Source organism: Myotis nattereri, assembly GCF_964212035.1.
Source record: "Myotis nattereri genome assembly, chromosome: X".
NCBI lineage: Eukaryota > Metazoa > Chordata > Mammalia > Chiroptera > Vespertilionidae > Myotis > Myotis nattereri.
The window spans coordinates 41925227-41939125 of record NC_138078.1 but is presented as its reverse complement, the minus strand read 5'-3'; the positions used below and the strand labels follow the sequence as shown (position 1 = coordinate 41939125).

The window sequence follows — 13899 nt, the reverse complement described above, 5'->3', positions numbered from 1 at the left end:
ATGATTTCTATCTTCTTGAATTTGAAGAGACTTTTCCTGTGTCCCAATATATGGTCTATCTTTGAAAATGATCCATGTGTACTTGAGAAGAATGTATATTGTGTGGCTTTGGGGTGAAATGTTCTGAAAATGTCAATTATTTCTATCTGGTCTAGTGAGTCATTTAGGATTGATGTTTCTTTGCTGATTTTTTGTTTAGAGAATTTTTCCAATGGTGATAGTGGGGTATTAAAGTCCTCTACTATGCTGTCAACCCCTCCCTTGATATCCTGCAGAAGTTTTTTTTTTACGTATTTGGGTGCTCCTGTATTGAGTGCGTATGTGTTTACCAGAGTCATTTCTTCTTGTTGGATTGCTCCCTTTATTATTTTGAAGTGGCCTTCCTTATCTCTTATGTCCTTCACTTTGAGATCTAATTTGTCCGATATAAGTATTGCTACCCCAGCTTTTTTTTCATTTTCATTCACCTGAAAAACCCTTTCCGATCCCTTCACCATAAGTCTGTGTGAGTCCTTTTTTCTGAGGTGGGTTTCCTGTAGACAGCAGATATATGGATCATGTTTTCTTATCCACTCAGCTATCCTGTCTTTTGATAAGGGCATTTAATCCATTTACATTTAAAGTTTTTATTGATAGTACCTCTTTGTCACCATTTTTTTTCTTTACACCTGTGTTCCTTCTTCACTTCCTATTTCTTCTTTTTACAGCAGACCCTTTAGCATTTCTTGCATTGCTGGTTTGGTGATAATAAACTCCCTTAGTCCTTTTTTGTCTGTGAAGCTCCTGATTTCCCCCTCAATTTTGATTGATAGCCTTGCTGGGTACAGTATTCTTGGATTCAGACCCTTCCTTTGCATGACTTTGTATATTCCATTCTATTCCCTTCTTGCCTGATGTGTTTCTGTTGAGAAATCAGTCGCCAGTCTGATGGTGGATCCCTTGTAGGTAACTCTCTGTCTCTCTCTGGCCACTTTTAATATTCTTACTTTGTTGTTGGTGTTTGCCAATTTAATTATAGTGTGCCTTGGCATTGGTTTTTGTGGTTCATTTTGTTTGGGACTCTGTGAGCTTCTTGCATTTGTGTGAGTTTTTTCTTCCCTATATCAGGAAAGTTTTCTGTCATTATTTCTTCAAACAGGTTTTCTATTCCTTGCTCAGTTTCCTCTCCTTCTGGCCCCTCTATTATGTGGATGTTGTTTCATTTCGTGTTGTCCCAAAATTTCCTTAGGCTCGCCTCCTTTTTTTTAAGTGTTTTTTTCTAGATCCTGCTCAGTTTGGGTATTTTTTTCTACCTTGTCATCTAGGTCACTGATGCGGTACTCTCTTCTTCTAGTCTACTGTTGATGCTTTCTATTGAGTTTTATATAGCAGTGATGCCATTTTTCATTTCTACTTGGTTCTTCTTCATTTCCTCTTGGTTCTTACACATAATGTTGAATTTGTCTTCCATTCTTTTCAGTGACCTTATGATCATTTCTCTGAATTCTTTCTCTGACATATTGCTTGCCTCCATTTTGTTTACTTCCTTTTCTGGTGATGCCTCCTTTTCTTTCATATGCGAGCTGTTTCTTTGTCTCCCCATGATTTCTCTTCTCTGGGTGTCTGGTTATATAGTTCTCTTTCTCTTTTTCCTAGGCAAAATCTGACCTTTCCATGAGAGGGTGTAGAGCTCCTCCGAGTCTGCATATTCGCGCTGCTTGAGATCCAGTGTTGCTGGGTTTGCAGCTGTTCCCTGCGTGTTGTTGTTGTATATTCCCGTGATGTATAGGTTTCCGATAACAGCCACTCTCCCCTTAAAGATGGCATGGTCTCCTGGCCTCTAATTCATTTTATTTGTCATGTCTTTATCTGGTTTGGGGATAATTAGGGTAATGTTCTTTCTGCATTTTTTCGAATAATTTGGGAAGGATAACTGTTAGTTCTTCTTTTAATGTTTGGTAAAACTCTCGTGTGAAGCCATCCAGACCCAAACTTTTGTTTGCTGAGAGATTTTTTTTTATTACTGCTTCGATTTCATCAGTAGTTTTCAGTCTATTCAGGTTTTCTGATTCTTGCTGATTGAGTTTTGGAAAGTTGTATTTTTTTTTTTTAGGAATATGTCCATTTTGTCAAGGTTGTTCAGTTTATTGGAGTAGAGTTATTCATAGTATATTTTTATGCTCCCTTGTATGTCTGTGGCGTCATTTGTTACTTCACCTCTTTCCTTTCTGATTTTGTTTATTTGGGTCCTCTCCATTTCTTAGTGAGTCTGACAAGAGATTCATCAATTTTGTTTATCCTTTCAAAGAACCAGCTATTGGTTTTATTGATCTTTTGTATTGTTTTTTTGGTCTCTATGTCATTTATTTCTGCTCTGAGCGTTATTAATTCCTTCCTTCTATTTACTCTGGGTTTTTCTTGTTGCTCTCTTTCTAATTCTTTAAGTTGTAGGGTTAGATAACTTATTACAAGTGTTTCTACTTTTTTGAGATAAGCCTGTATTGTTATGAACTTCCCTCTCAGCATTGCTTACACTGTGTCCCATAGATTTGGGGTTGTTGTGCTTTTATTTTCATTTCTTTCCAGGGTACTTTTTATTTCTTCTCTGATCTCTTTGGTAACCCATTCATTGTTTAATAGCATGCTATTTAGCCTCCATATAGTTGATTGCTTATGATTGTTTTTATTGTAGTTGATTTCTAATTTTATTCCATTGTGATCTGAGAAGATGTTTTATATGATTTCAGTCTTCTTGAACTTGCAGAGACTTATTCTATGTCTTAACATGAGGGCTATCTTTGAAAATGTCCCATGTACATTTGGGAAGAATGTATATTCTCTAGCTTTGGGGTGGAATGTCCTGAAGATGCCAGTTTGTTCCATCTGTTCTATAATGTCCTTTAGGGTGGCTGTTTTCTTGTTGTTGTTTTTTAGAATATTTATCCAGTGGTGTCAGTGGGGTATTAAAGTCCCCAAATCTGATTCTATTGCTTTTGATCTTTCTCTTGATATCCTTCAGAAGTATTTTTTATACATAGATGCTCCTGTATTGGGTGCATATATATTTACCAGAGTTATAGCCTCTTGTTGTATTGATCCCTTTAGTATTATGAAGTGGCCTTCCTTATCTCTTCTTATGGCCTTCATCTTGAGTTCTATTTTGTCAGATATAAGTATTGCTACCCCAGCTTTTTATTATTTCCATTTTCCTGAAAAAAAATTTTCCATCCCTTCACTTTCAGTCTGTGTGAGTCCTTTGTTCCAAGGTGAGTCTCTTGTAGACACCATATGTATGGGTCATGTTTTCTTATCCACTCAGCTACCCTATGTCTTTTGATTGGAGCATTTAACCACTTACCTTTAAGACTTTTATTGTTAGGTACTTGTTTGTTGCCATTTTTTTCTTTATGCCCATGTTTCTACCCCTCTTTCTATTTTTTCTTCTTACAACAGCCCCTTTCGTATTTCTTCAATTCTGTTTTTGTGGTAATAAACTCCTTTAGCCTTTTTTAGTTTGTGAAGCTTCTGATTTCACCTTCAATTTTGAATGATAACTTTGCTGCATAGAGTAGTCTGAGATTCAGCCTCTTGTTTTTCATTACTTTGTGTACTTCCTGCCACTCCCTTCTGGCCTGATGTGTTTCTGTTGTGAAATCAGCTGGTAGTCTAATGAGAGATCCCTTGTAGGTATCTCTCTCTCTCTCTCTCTTTCTCTCTCTCTCTGCCTTTAAGATTCTTTCTTTGTCTTTAACGTTTGCCATTTTAATTATGATGTATCTTGGTGTGGGTCTTTTTGAGATTTATCTTGTTTGGGACTCTCTGTGCTTCCTGGATTTGTGTGACTTTTTTCTTCTCCAAGTCAGGGAAGTTTTCTGTCATTATTTCTTCAAACAGGTTTTCTTTCCCTTGCTCAGCTTCCTCTTGTTTATCACCCCTATTATGAGGATGTTGCTTGGTTTCACGTTATCTTCAAGCTCCCTTAAACTCTCCTCCTTCTGTTTACTTGGTTTTTTCCAAATTGCTGCTCTGAATGGGTGTTTTTTACTACCTCGTCTTCTATCTGGGTGATTCATCCTCAGCTTCTTCTAGTCTACTGTTGGAACCTTCCAGTGTGTTCTTTATTGCAGCTGTCATTCTTCATTTCCTCTTGATTCCTATTCATGTTGGTATATTTCTTATCCAGCTTTTTATAATTCTCATTGAGTTGCTTTTAATTCTCAGTCAGATGCTTGAGCATCCTTATAACCATTACACTGAATTCTTAATGGGACAAATTCCTTTCCTCATTGCCTCCCCATTTTTGTTGTCCCTTTGTATTTGTTTCTATATCTTAGATCAACCTATTATGCTACCCAACTTTTCTGAGGGTGACCCTATATAGTCTGTGTTTTGTGGGACCCAGTGGTACAGTCTCTCAGATCTCTTGACCTGGGTGTTCTAAGAAAACCCCCTATTTGAGTTATTTGGGTTGTCCTGATGTAGTTAAGTCTTTAATGTTATTGTCCCGTTTATGGATGGAGTCGCCTCATAGGTTGTCTAACTATGTGGCTCACTCCCAACCACATTGTGGAAGCTGTTGTGGATGTGCTGCTTGCTGCTTCAGGCGATCCACAGATCCAGCGATCCACCACTTGTGTCTGTCTCCACAGGCCTTGGCCACAAGCAGGAGGGCTCAATCTGCTCTCTAAAGTAGACTTGTTAGCCACATGGGGCCCAGGGCTGGTTCAGCATATTTACCCTGGCTCCCCACACTTTGCCTCTGCCTGCCTTTGCCTGTCTGCAGCTTGTCAATCTTAATCACTCAAAAGTCTGTTTCTGGCAGGGCTTTTGCCTGGGTAGGTGTCATTTAGCTTTCAGGGAATGTGGTGGGTGTGTTTTCCTGTTCCACTTCATTATTGATGTCCTGTTTGTGGCAAGGATCTCCCCTCCAACTTGTTGCCAGTGAGGTTGGACCTCACTGGATTTTGCCCTGATGTTGAATCTGGTCCCTTGGTGTGTCTATCCTGGACCTCTGGGAGCCTCTGTGGTGCAAGTCAGTGTGAATCACTGTCCCTTTCTGGCCCTGGACAACCATATTCAGGTCTGAGAGGTTGAAGCCTCTGGTAGTACAGTGGTCAGGAACTCCTTAGCCCAGAAACTGGGTCTGCCTTGAGTCTCACACCTCGATTGTCTGTTCTGAGTTGTACTCCTTTTCCCCACAGATCTGGTCCCACAAGTGTCAGCTGCAGACAGTCTGGGTTGGTGGGGGCGCCACAGTCCCTCTGGTGTGCAACTAGCTGTGAGGTCCCAGAGCCCACTGACGTGGGACTCACTGTGTGGTCCCGGAGCCACAGTGGGGTTGCTTGCAAGGTCCTGTTAGTGTGCAACTCACTTTGCGGTCCCGGCTCCCATGGTGAGGGTTGCCTCCAATATTCTGCTGGCATGAGACTCACTGCTTGGTCCCAGAGTCAGCAGCAGGGGTCACCTGCGAAGTCCCTCTAGCATGTGATTCACTGCGTGGTCCTGGAGCCTGCAGCAGGGGTGGTGTGCGAGTCACTGCGGGGGTCCTGGAGTGTGTGGCAGGGATGGTATGCAAGTCACTGCAGGGTCCCGGTGCCAGCAGCGGCTGTCCCTTGTGAGGTCCCACTGGTTTTCGGTTCACTGCGCGGGTATGGGGTGGTTTACAAGCCCAGTCTGTGTGGTGGCTAGGCTGCGCTTCTAGCCACTGTTGCTCTCCCCTTAAAGATATCTTAGTAATTTTCTTTCCTCGAAAGTCAACTTACTTAGATACTAATCTATCCATTCCTGGGTTTCCTTTTATTAATGTTTCCATAGGATAACTTCTTTCATTCTTGTACTTTATTTTTTTCCTTTTCATTGAATTTATTGGGGTGACACTGGGTTAACAAAATTGTACAGGTTTCAAATGCACAATTTCACAACACATCATCTGTACCCTGTATTGTGTTTTCACCACCCGTCAAGTCTCTTTCCATCACCATTTATCCCCATTCCTCCTCCACCTCCCCCATCTCCCTGCTTCCCCCAGCAATCACAACACTATTGCCTGTGTCCATGAGGTTTTTTTCCTTTTTTGCTCAATCATTCCACCAACCCACCCCCACCCCTGACAGCTGTCAGCTTACTCTCTATGAGTCTCTCTCTATTTTGCTTGTTAGTTCATTTTGTTCATTAGATTCCACATATGAGTAAAATTATATGGTACTTGTCAATGCTCTTACCCATGCTGTCCCAAAAGATAAGATTTCCTTTTCCTACGGCTGAGTAGTATTCCATTTGTTATCCAATCATCTACTGATGGACACTTGGGCTGCTTCCAAATCTTGGCTATTGTAAATAATGCTGCAGTGTAGCCCTTTCATGTAGGTGTGTTTCTAATAGTGTTAAAGATCCTTAAAACTGTACCCCTGTTAGTTCCTTTTCTTATTTAGTCATATGCATATATTTTAGCATAATTTTCATTGAGTATCATATCTTCAATATTTTTCACGTCACAAGTTTTCATAATGATTTCTTTTAATGGCTGTCAAATATTCCAATTTGACCTTAGCCAGTTTGGCTCAGTGGACAAAGCACTGGCCTGTGGACTGAAGGGTCCCAGCTTCAATTTTGGTCAAGGGCACATACTCAGGTTGTGGGCTTAATCCCCAGTGGGGCATGCAAGAGGCAGCCAAGCAATCATACTCTTTCATCATTGATATTTCTCTCTTTTTCTCCCTCTTCCTTCCTCTCTGAGATCAATAAAAATATATATATTTTTTAAATTCCAATTTTGCCCATAGCCCAGAAAGCACATTCCTGCGTATTAACTTTTTTGCTTCCTTGAATTATTTTCTTAGAATAAGTTTTCAGGTGTGGGATTACTGAGTCAGAGGGTATGCAATTGGAATATAACAATCAAAAACAGGTTTTATTTTTCTAAGAAAAGAAATGAACTACAATTCTTTTTGTCTTGTTTTTCTGGAACTGATGAGTGGACCTATGCTGCTCAATTTGAGAGTCATTAACCACATGTGGCTGTTTAAATTTAAAGTTTGATAAATTCAAATTCAAAATTTAGTTCCTTCATTGCACTAGCCACATTTCAAATGCTCAATAACTACATGTGTCTAGTGGTTACTGTATTGAAAAGTATAGATACAGAACATTTCAATCATTGTAGAATATTTATTGTACAATGATGCTCTGGAGTTTCTCGAGAAGTCATGGTTGGCATCTTGGGTGGGAGGTAAAACCTGTCCCATGTTCGCAAATGCCCCATAAAGTAGCAAAATTATATCCATTTGAGACCCACTGAGCTTTTATCTCAAAAGAGAGAATCTCCTAACTTTTTTTTTTTTTAAATATATTTTATTGATTTTTTACAGAGAGGAAGGGAGAGAGAGATAGAGAGTTAGAAACATCGATGAGAGAGAAATATCGATCAGCTGCCTCCTGCACATCTCCCACTGGGGATATGCCCGCAACCCAGGTACATGCCCTTGACCGGAATCGAACCTGGGACCTTTCAGTCCACAGGCCGACGCTCTATCCACTGAGCCAAACCGGTTTCGGCTCCTAACTTTTTTGAGATGGCTTCAGGTTGCCTCCGCTTGAAGAGAAGGACACTTAGAAAGATTGCTCTGGCTCAGAGCATAACTCTCATTTTCCTCTCTTCTGGTCTGTATCCTGATTTTGGGGAATTGCAGGAATAAGACCCTGCAGATGGAGAAGATCAAGGCCCGTTTGAAGGCTGAGTTTGAGGCCCTTGAATCAGAAGAGAGACACCTGAAGGAATATAAGCAGGAAATGGACCTCCTGCTACAAGAGAAGATGGCCCATGTGGAGGAACTCAGACTGATCCATGCTGACATCAATGTGGTATGTGACTGGTTGCTTCTGGGCCCTTTGAGAAATAGGTAATAGTGAGTGCTGTAGCCTCTCCTTAAGATGTGGCTATGGCCAACTTGGGTGAGTAGGCTTTGGGCTGTGGTGGAGTGGAAGAATCCAGGAATTCTGAGATCTAGCCTGGCTTTGTCACTCTATCACTGGACAAGTCCCTTCTTCTTCCTGGTCCTTATTTTCCCTCTCTGTACTATAAGAGGAATTCAGTCAAGGAATTCATCTGAGGTATAATTCAGCTCTGATGTGCTTATTATTGGAGTCTGGGAGTTAGGAGCTAGCCTTGGTGAAAAGCAGAGCAGGCAGTTAACTCTGGAGTCTAGCCTAAAGGGCTCCAAACTTCTGTAATTAAGCCAAAAAAAATCTCCTCTGCCAGCCTGCCAAAGTGGGGCCCCATTAGAGTATCTTTTTTGGAGATTCTTGGAACATGGTGAATAAACTGTGCTATCATGGTAAGTTTCTATTTGGAATTACTCAAGCAGAGTCTGAATCATCACCTGTCTGGGCCGCAATATTGATGATTCCTTCACTAGGAGAGATACTGGAGGTGTTGACCTGTAAGGTCCTTTCCAACTCTTAGAGCCTATGACAATGAGAAGCCTTAAAAATTAATTATATTTAAAGAAGTTTCTATTCTTGGGAAACTCGCTTCTGTGGTAATACTTATTCCTTGATTTTTCTGAATGCAATTGAAACAGTAGGTATTCAAAATTTTTTGTCAAAAAATCACATTATTCCAGGGTCTCATGAGGAGTTGGTAGTTCTGCTGCCAGCTAACCCAAGAATACAGAGTCAATGAAATAAACAAGATATTAGCCACAGAGGGGCTAAGAATCTAGGTGAGTAGATCTCAAACTCGAATATCCATCAGGCACCTGAGAGCCTGCTAAAGCAGATTGTTGGACTCCACCCTAAAGTTTCTGATTTTGTATGCCTGAGGTGGTGCTTGAAAATTTGCATTCCTAATGAGTTCCCAGGTGATGCTGATGCTTATGCTGCTAATTTGGTAATCACATTTTGAGAACCATTAATTTAGGGGAAAGGCCACTGGCCTGGGAGGCAGAAGCCAAGAATTTTTATCTTGGCTTTCCCCCTAAGAAGTATTTCCCTGAGGAAGTTTCTTCTCTCTGAGACAATTCCCTGATCTGTAAAATAGTGATGAGGTACACTGAATGAGCTCTAAAGGCCATTCCAGTTCTAAAATGCTGTATTTGAATAATAGCTACTATTTACTGAGCCTTTACTCTGTGTTAGCCCCTGTACTGAAAGCTTTATATAAATTCAATGATTGAATCCTTATGAAGATTATATGAAGTAGGCACTAATATTATCACCATTATACAGATGAAGATACTGAGGCTTGACAAGAGTCACATTGAATACATAGCAGATTGAGGACTTGACCATATATTGGTCTTGCTCTGGAGTCTATGCTATTATCTACTCATCTATCCAGCGTCATGGAGAATCTTGGGGTATTTTCTCTGTGCCTACCTAACTCTGTGTTCCAGATGGAAAATACCATCAAACAGTCTGAGAATGACCTAAACAAGCTACTAGAGTCTACTCGCCGGCTACATGATGAGTATAAGCCACTGAAGGAACATGTGGATGCCCTGCGTATGACTCTGGGCCTGCAGAGGCTTCCTGACCTATGTGAAGAGGAGGAGAAGCTGTCCTTGGAGTAAGCAGCCTTCCCCCCGTCCTGAAACATATACAAACGACACACACGCACACACACACACACACACACACACACACACACGGCATGGTCTGAAAGTCAGTCCTGACCCCAGGCCTGTCTGTGGCTGACTCATTGCATGACCTTGGGCATGTTGCTGTGCTGGACTGTTACAACAAAAGAAGGATGATTAGGCTAGAATTACTAGATGATATTTAAAATTCTTTGTGCAATTTTAACAATACAAAGCTATGTTTATGGTGTGTGTGTGTGTGTGTGTGTGTGTGTGTGTGTGTCTATGACTCTTAAGAGGTTATTTCCCAAGTCAAGGTTGAGAAGGGTGTTCAAAAACCTTCGAAAAATACAGAAGACTGAGCTTTCATGGTCTCTAGGGGCTAGTCTGGAACTTCATCTTACGATCCAGGGGCTCACGTTACAGAGGGACAGAGTTCAGTTTAGTAGAAGGAAACATACTTCCTTAAGGTAGAGCAGGTTGCCTGTGGAAGTGGTCAGTTTCTTATTCCTAGAGGTATGCCAGAAAAGGCCTGAGGACACAATAGAAATACTACAAAATAACATGAGATAAGAATAAGTGAATGCCCTTTGAGGACTTTGCTGACCCTGGGATTTATTTATTTTCTGGGTCTGTCAGAGCAAGGAGCAAGAGCTAACCTTCCCAATAGATAATGGGTCTGGTACCCAGGGAGAACTTTTTGCTGGGGAGGGTGCAGGAACTTTCTGTAGTGAGCCACAGCCCAACCTCTTTGGGTCTATGGCATGAATTCTTTTAGAGGGACGAGCTTCTCATATTTTCAGAATGATCTAGCTAATGTCTCTCATCTCCAAAGTTACTTTGAGAAGCAGAAAGCAGAGTGGCAGACGGAGCCTCAGGAGCCTCCCATCCCTGAATCCCTGGCCGCTGCAGCCGCTGCTGCCCAACAACTTCAAGTGGCTAGGAAGCAGGACACCCGGCAGACAGCCACCTTCAGGCAGCAGCCCCCACCCATGAAGGTAAGTGAGCTAGGTAGGGGCTGTGGAAGAAGTGATTTATCCTTAAGCAGCCTTGGAGTATTGGCTTTACTTATTTGGGGCCTTTCTAAAACAGCATTTGTTTGGGATACAGAAGAAGGGGAGTGTGGTGTGTATGCTGGAATGGAACTGTTTGTTTTATTTCCTCACATTCTGAGAGGAGTTAGAATGCAAGGAGATTGGCAGGCTCTGCTAAACTATAATTTTTTAAAAATGATAAAAGCATGACTGGTACAAATATATAGTAAGCATGTATCTTTAATGACAGAGCCTATAGGATTACAAAGCTGGTTCCAAGATCATTTGAGGAATAATTATATAATCAGGGAAGGAAGGGAATGCTGAAATAAATTTGCAAAGTTAAACACAGAATTGGTTTATGTTCTATAGGGCAATAAAACTGTAACATTTGTGATTATATTTTCTTCAGAACGTAAATAATCTGCATCTCTATTAGACAAAAACCTTTTATAATTTATCAGCATAAGTCACAGTTTGAACACTGATCAATATTAAATAGTAAAAAAAATAGTAAATAGTTGAACAGAGAGTAGGGGTTAGCAAACTAGAGCCCACAGCCAAGTCTGAACTGTTTCTTGTTTTTATAAATAAAGTTTTATTGGACTACATGCATGCCTATTGATATATTGCCTGTAGATTCTTTCATGTAAAACAGAGAGTATTCAGTAGTCACACCTAAGAGTATATGACCTGAAAAGTCTAAAATATTTACTATTTTGGCCTTTACAGAAAATGTTTACTAATACCTGATTAAGAGAATTGATTCTTGAGTGGGCCTGTTACACCATGCTCCAGTATAATCTAAATGGATACACAGTTCTCATTTTGTCTTATTTCTGAGTTTTGAACAGTTTTCTTCAATACCAGTTTTTGACCCTCACTCCCTTTTATCCTTTACATCCCTTACATCCAGCACTAATCTCTGTTCTTGGGTTTCACTCACTGATTACTGCTCCTTCCTGTTGGGAAAAATCACAACTGTTTTTTGGAACGCTGGGAATCAAAAGGCTGAACCACAGCCTAGAAGAATCTGACCACTAACGTTCTTTGTCCTGTGTACCCCACCAGGCCTGCTTGTCATGTCATCAGCAAATTCACCGGAATGCACCTATATGCCCTCTGTGCAAAGCGAAGAGTCGGTCCCGGAACCCCAAGAAGCCAAAACGGAAGCAGGATGAATGAAGAGAGGGAGAATAAATAGAGCTCTGCTGCTCATAACCCCTCCCCTTGGCCAGAGATGATGTCCTGATGTGAAACAACCCTTCCCCACCTCTACCAAGTCTCCTGTTTAATGTAATGGAAGCACAACCCCTCTCTCACTTTTCTGGTATTTCTTTCTGCTCTCAGCTTCCTCTTTCAGGAAGAGATGTGGTTCAGGTGCTAATAACAGTATGTCTGATAATCCCTTCTCTCACACTCACATTTCAAGCCCTGCTCTTGTTTGGAGCTAAGGATAGGGCAGAAGGCCCAGATGTGATTCTCTGTCTCTTCTATCTGAAGGCTGGGACCTAAAATTTGAGGGCTGGGGGAGTCCCATATCTTGTTTCATGTAAAGTGTGCCCCCTGTCTGTACTTTTGCCTTAGGCTTTGAAGGGACAACAGTTTTCTTGGTGGACTTTCCAAAAGGCTTGGTGCATATATCTTCCCAACCCTCATCTTATCGTCAAGGCCCAGACGTAATTTGGAGAAGCCCTCTTTTTTATATTAATTTTGAAGGCCTGGCTGTTATTATAGAGTTCACCATCACACTGCACCCCTAGTCTTCTAGATATACAAAAGTTCTCAGGTACTAGGCTATGTGTCTGGGGATCCTGAGATCTGCAGGCCTTTCTCCCATAGTCCTACTTTTCACAAGTCTATAGTAGAAGTTCCCCACAGTGAAATCAGGAAACTGGAGCTATATCCACTTCATAAGTCCTGCCTAACTTGCCACCTAAGTCATTGGGCTAAGGCTCTGCTAGAGGCTTAGATGGGCTCCAGGCTGACAACTGTGTTGCCTTTTGTTCAAAACCATTACCCTGGCACTTACTCAATGATATATCTTAGAGGTGACAGTGAGATTCAAGTGAGTGGCAATTACTTTACACATGTGAGTGGGTGGGACTTCTACATTCATCTTTCCTTCCCTTGGGTCTTTCTTCCTCTATCAGGCAGCCTCAGCTCAAGTCAGCTGCTGGCTACCCTCTTTCCTGTGGATTGTGCAGGTAGCCTCCCCTCCCTAAAGAAAAGGCACCAGGGTCCCCAAGCCCTACAACTCTCTACTCCACCAAAGCCAGATCTCTAATAAAGTCACTCTCAGACTTAAGAGACAGGGTTGGGGGTTGCCTAACTGAAAAAGTTTTATCTCCAGGTCTCAGTCCCTGGTCGGGAAGGAGAGATATTTTTCTTTCCTTCTTTCCTTACTCAACTGCAGTTTTAAGTTTCCACAGTGTCTGTGTGTTCAAAATATAAGAGATTCCTCTGCTCTTTGAAAGTAAGAGTGTATGTCTATACAAATCCTTTTAAATAAACATAAGTTCATTGGAGTAAATGCTGACTGAGTGCCTGTAAGTACCAGGAAGATGTAAAGACCTTTCCCCTTCTGGGTAGCTCTTCTTCACTCTTATTCACCCTATCCTACAAATGAGAAAATCTAGCACACCACTGCACAACAATTTATTTTGCTATTATAATAATTTACATTTATTCAGTACTTACTCTGTGCTAGGTCTCTATATAAGATGCCTTATATAAATGATTGCATTTAATATGAAAAACACCTTTCAAGCTAAGTATTCTTATTGACATTTTTCAAAAAGGTAAACTGAAGTTTAAGAGGTTAAATAATTTGTCCATAGTTAACAAATCACTAGTAAGAGAAGTTTCAGGATTTAAACCCAGATTTATCTGGTTTCAGAGACCATTTTTTTCTTCTACTTTTTGTCCATAATCCTTTATTCTCCCTTTTGGGATGGCATGATAATAGGAGTAGTTGAAATAACTATGAACTAGAAATCAGGGACTAGGAATCTAATGACTATTGCAGGAATATAAAGGCCTGGTCCTTTGTAGAGATACAAGCTAGGCAATAACTCTAAAGGGCCATTCCATCTTCAGAGCTCTTCATAGTGAGTACTGAGGTTTCTAGTAAGACTGCATTGCAGTTCAATAGCTCCCTCAGTCCAATTCTGCCTCATTCTCTTCCCTTCTACAAGTGTTGATTCCAAGGGCTCTCTAATTAATATGCTGAACATTAAACTGTCATAGTGCTTCCCAGAAGCCCAACAGCTGACAAAAACTTCTGTGTGCCTTGGTGTCCTCAAATGGAA

The 13899-nt window shown here is 41.0% G+C and overlaps 1 protein-coding gene across 1 annotated transcript in view; it reads left to right on the top strand.

Moving 5' to 3' along the window:
- The window catches only part of ZC4H2 (zinc finger C4H2-type containing), a 73043-nt gene extending 59925 nt beyond the window's left edge, over window positions 1–13118 (top strand). The window contains exons 2-5 of the mRNA XM_081080799.1: window positions 7668–7839; window positions 9372–9544; window positions 10390–10552; window positions 11660–13118. Coding sequence (XP_080936925.1) covers window positions 7668–7839; window positions 9372–9544; window positions 10390–10552; window positions 11660–11773 — 622 coding nt within the window. The 3' untranslated portion in view covers window positions 11774–13118. The remainder of the gene's footprint in view (window positions 1–7667; window positions 7840–9371; window positions 9545–10389; window positions 10553–11659) is intronic.
- The last annotated feature ends 781 nt before the right edge of the window (window positions 13119–13899 follow it).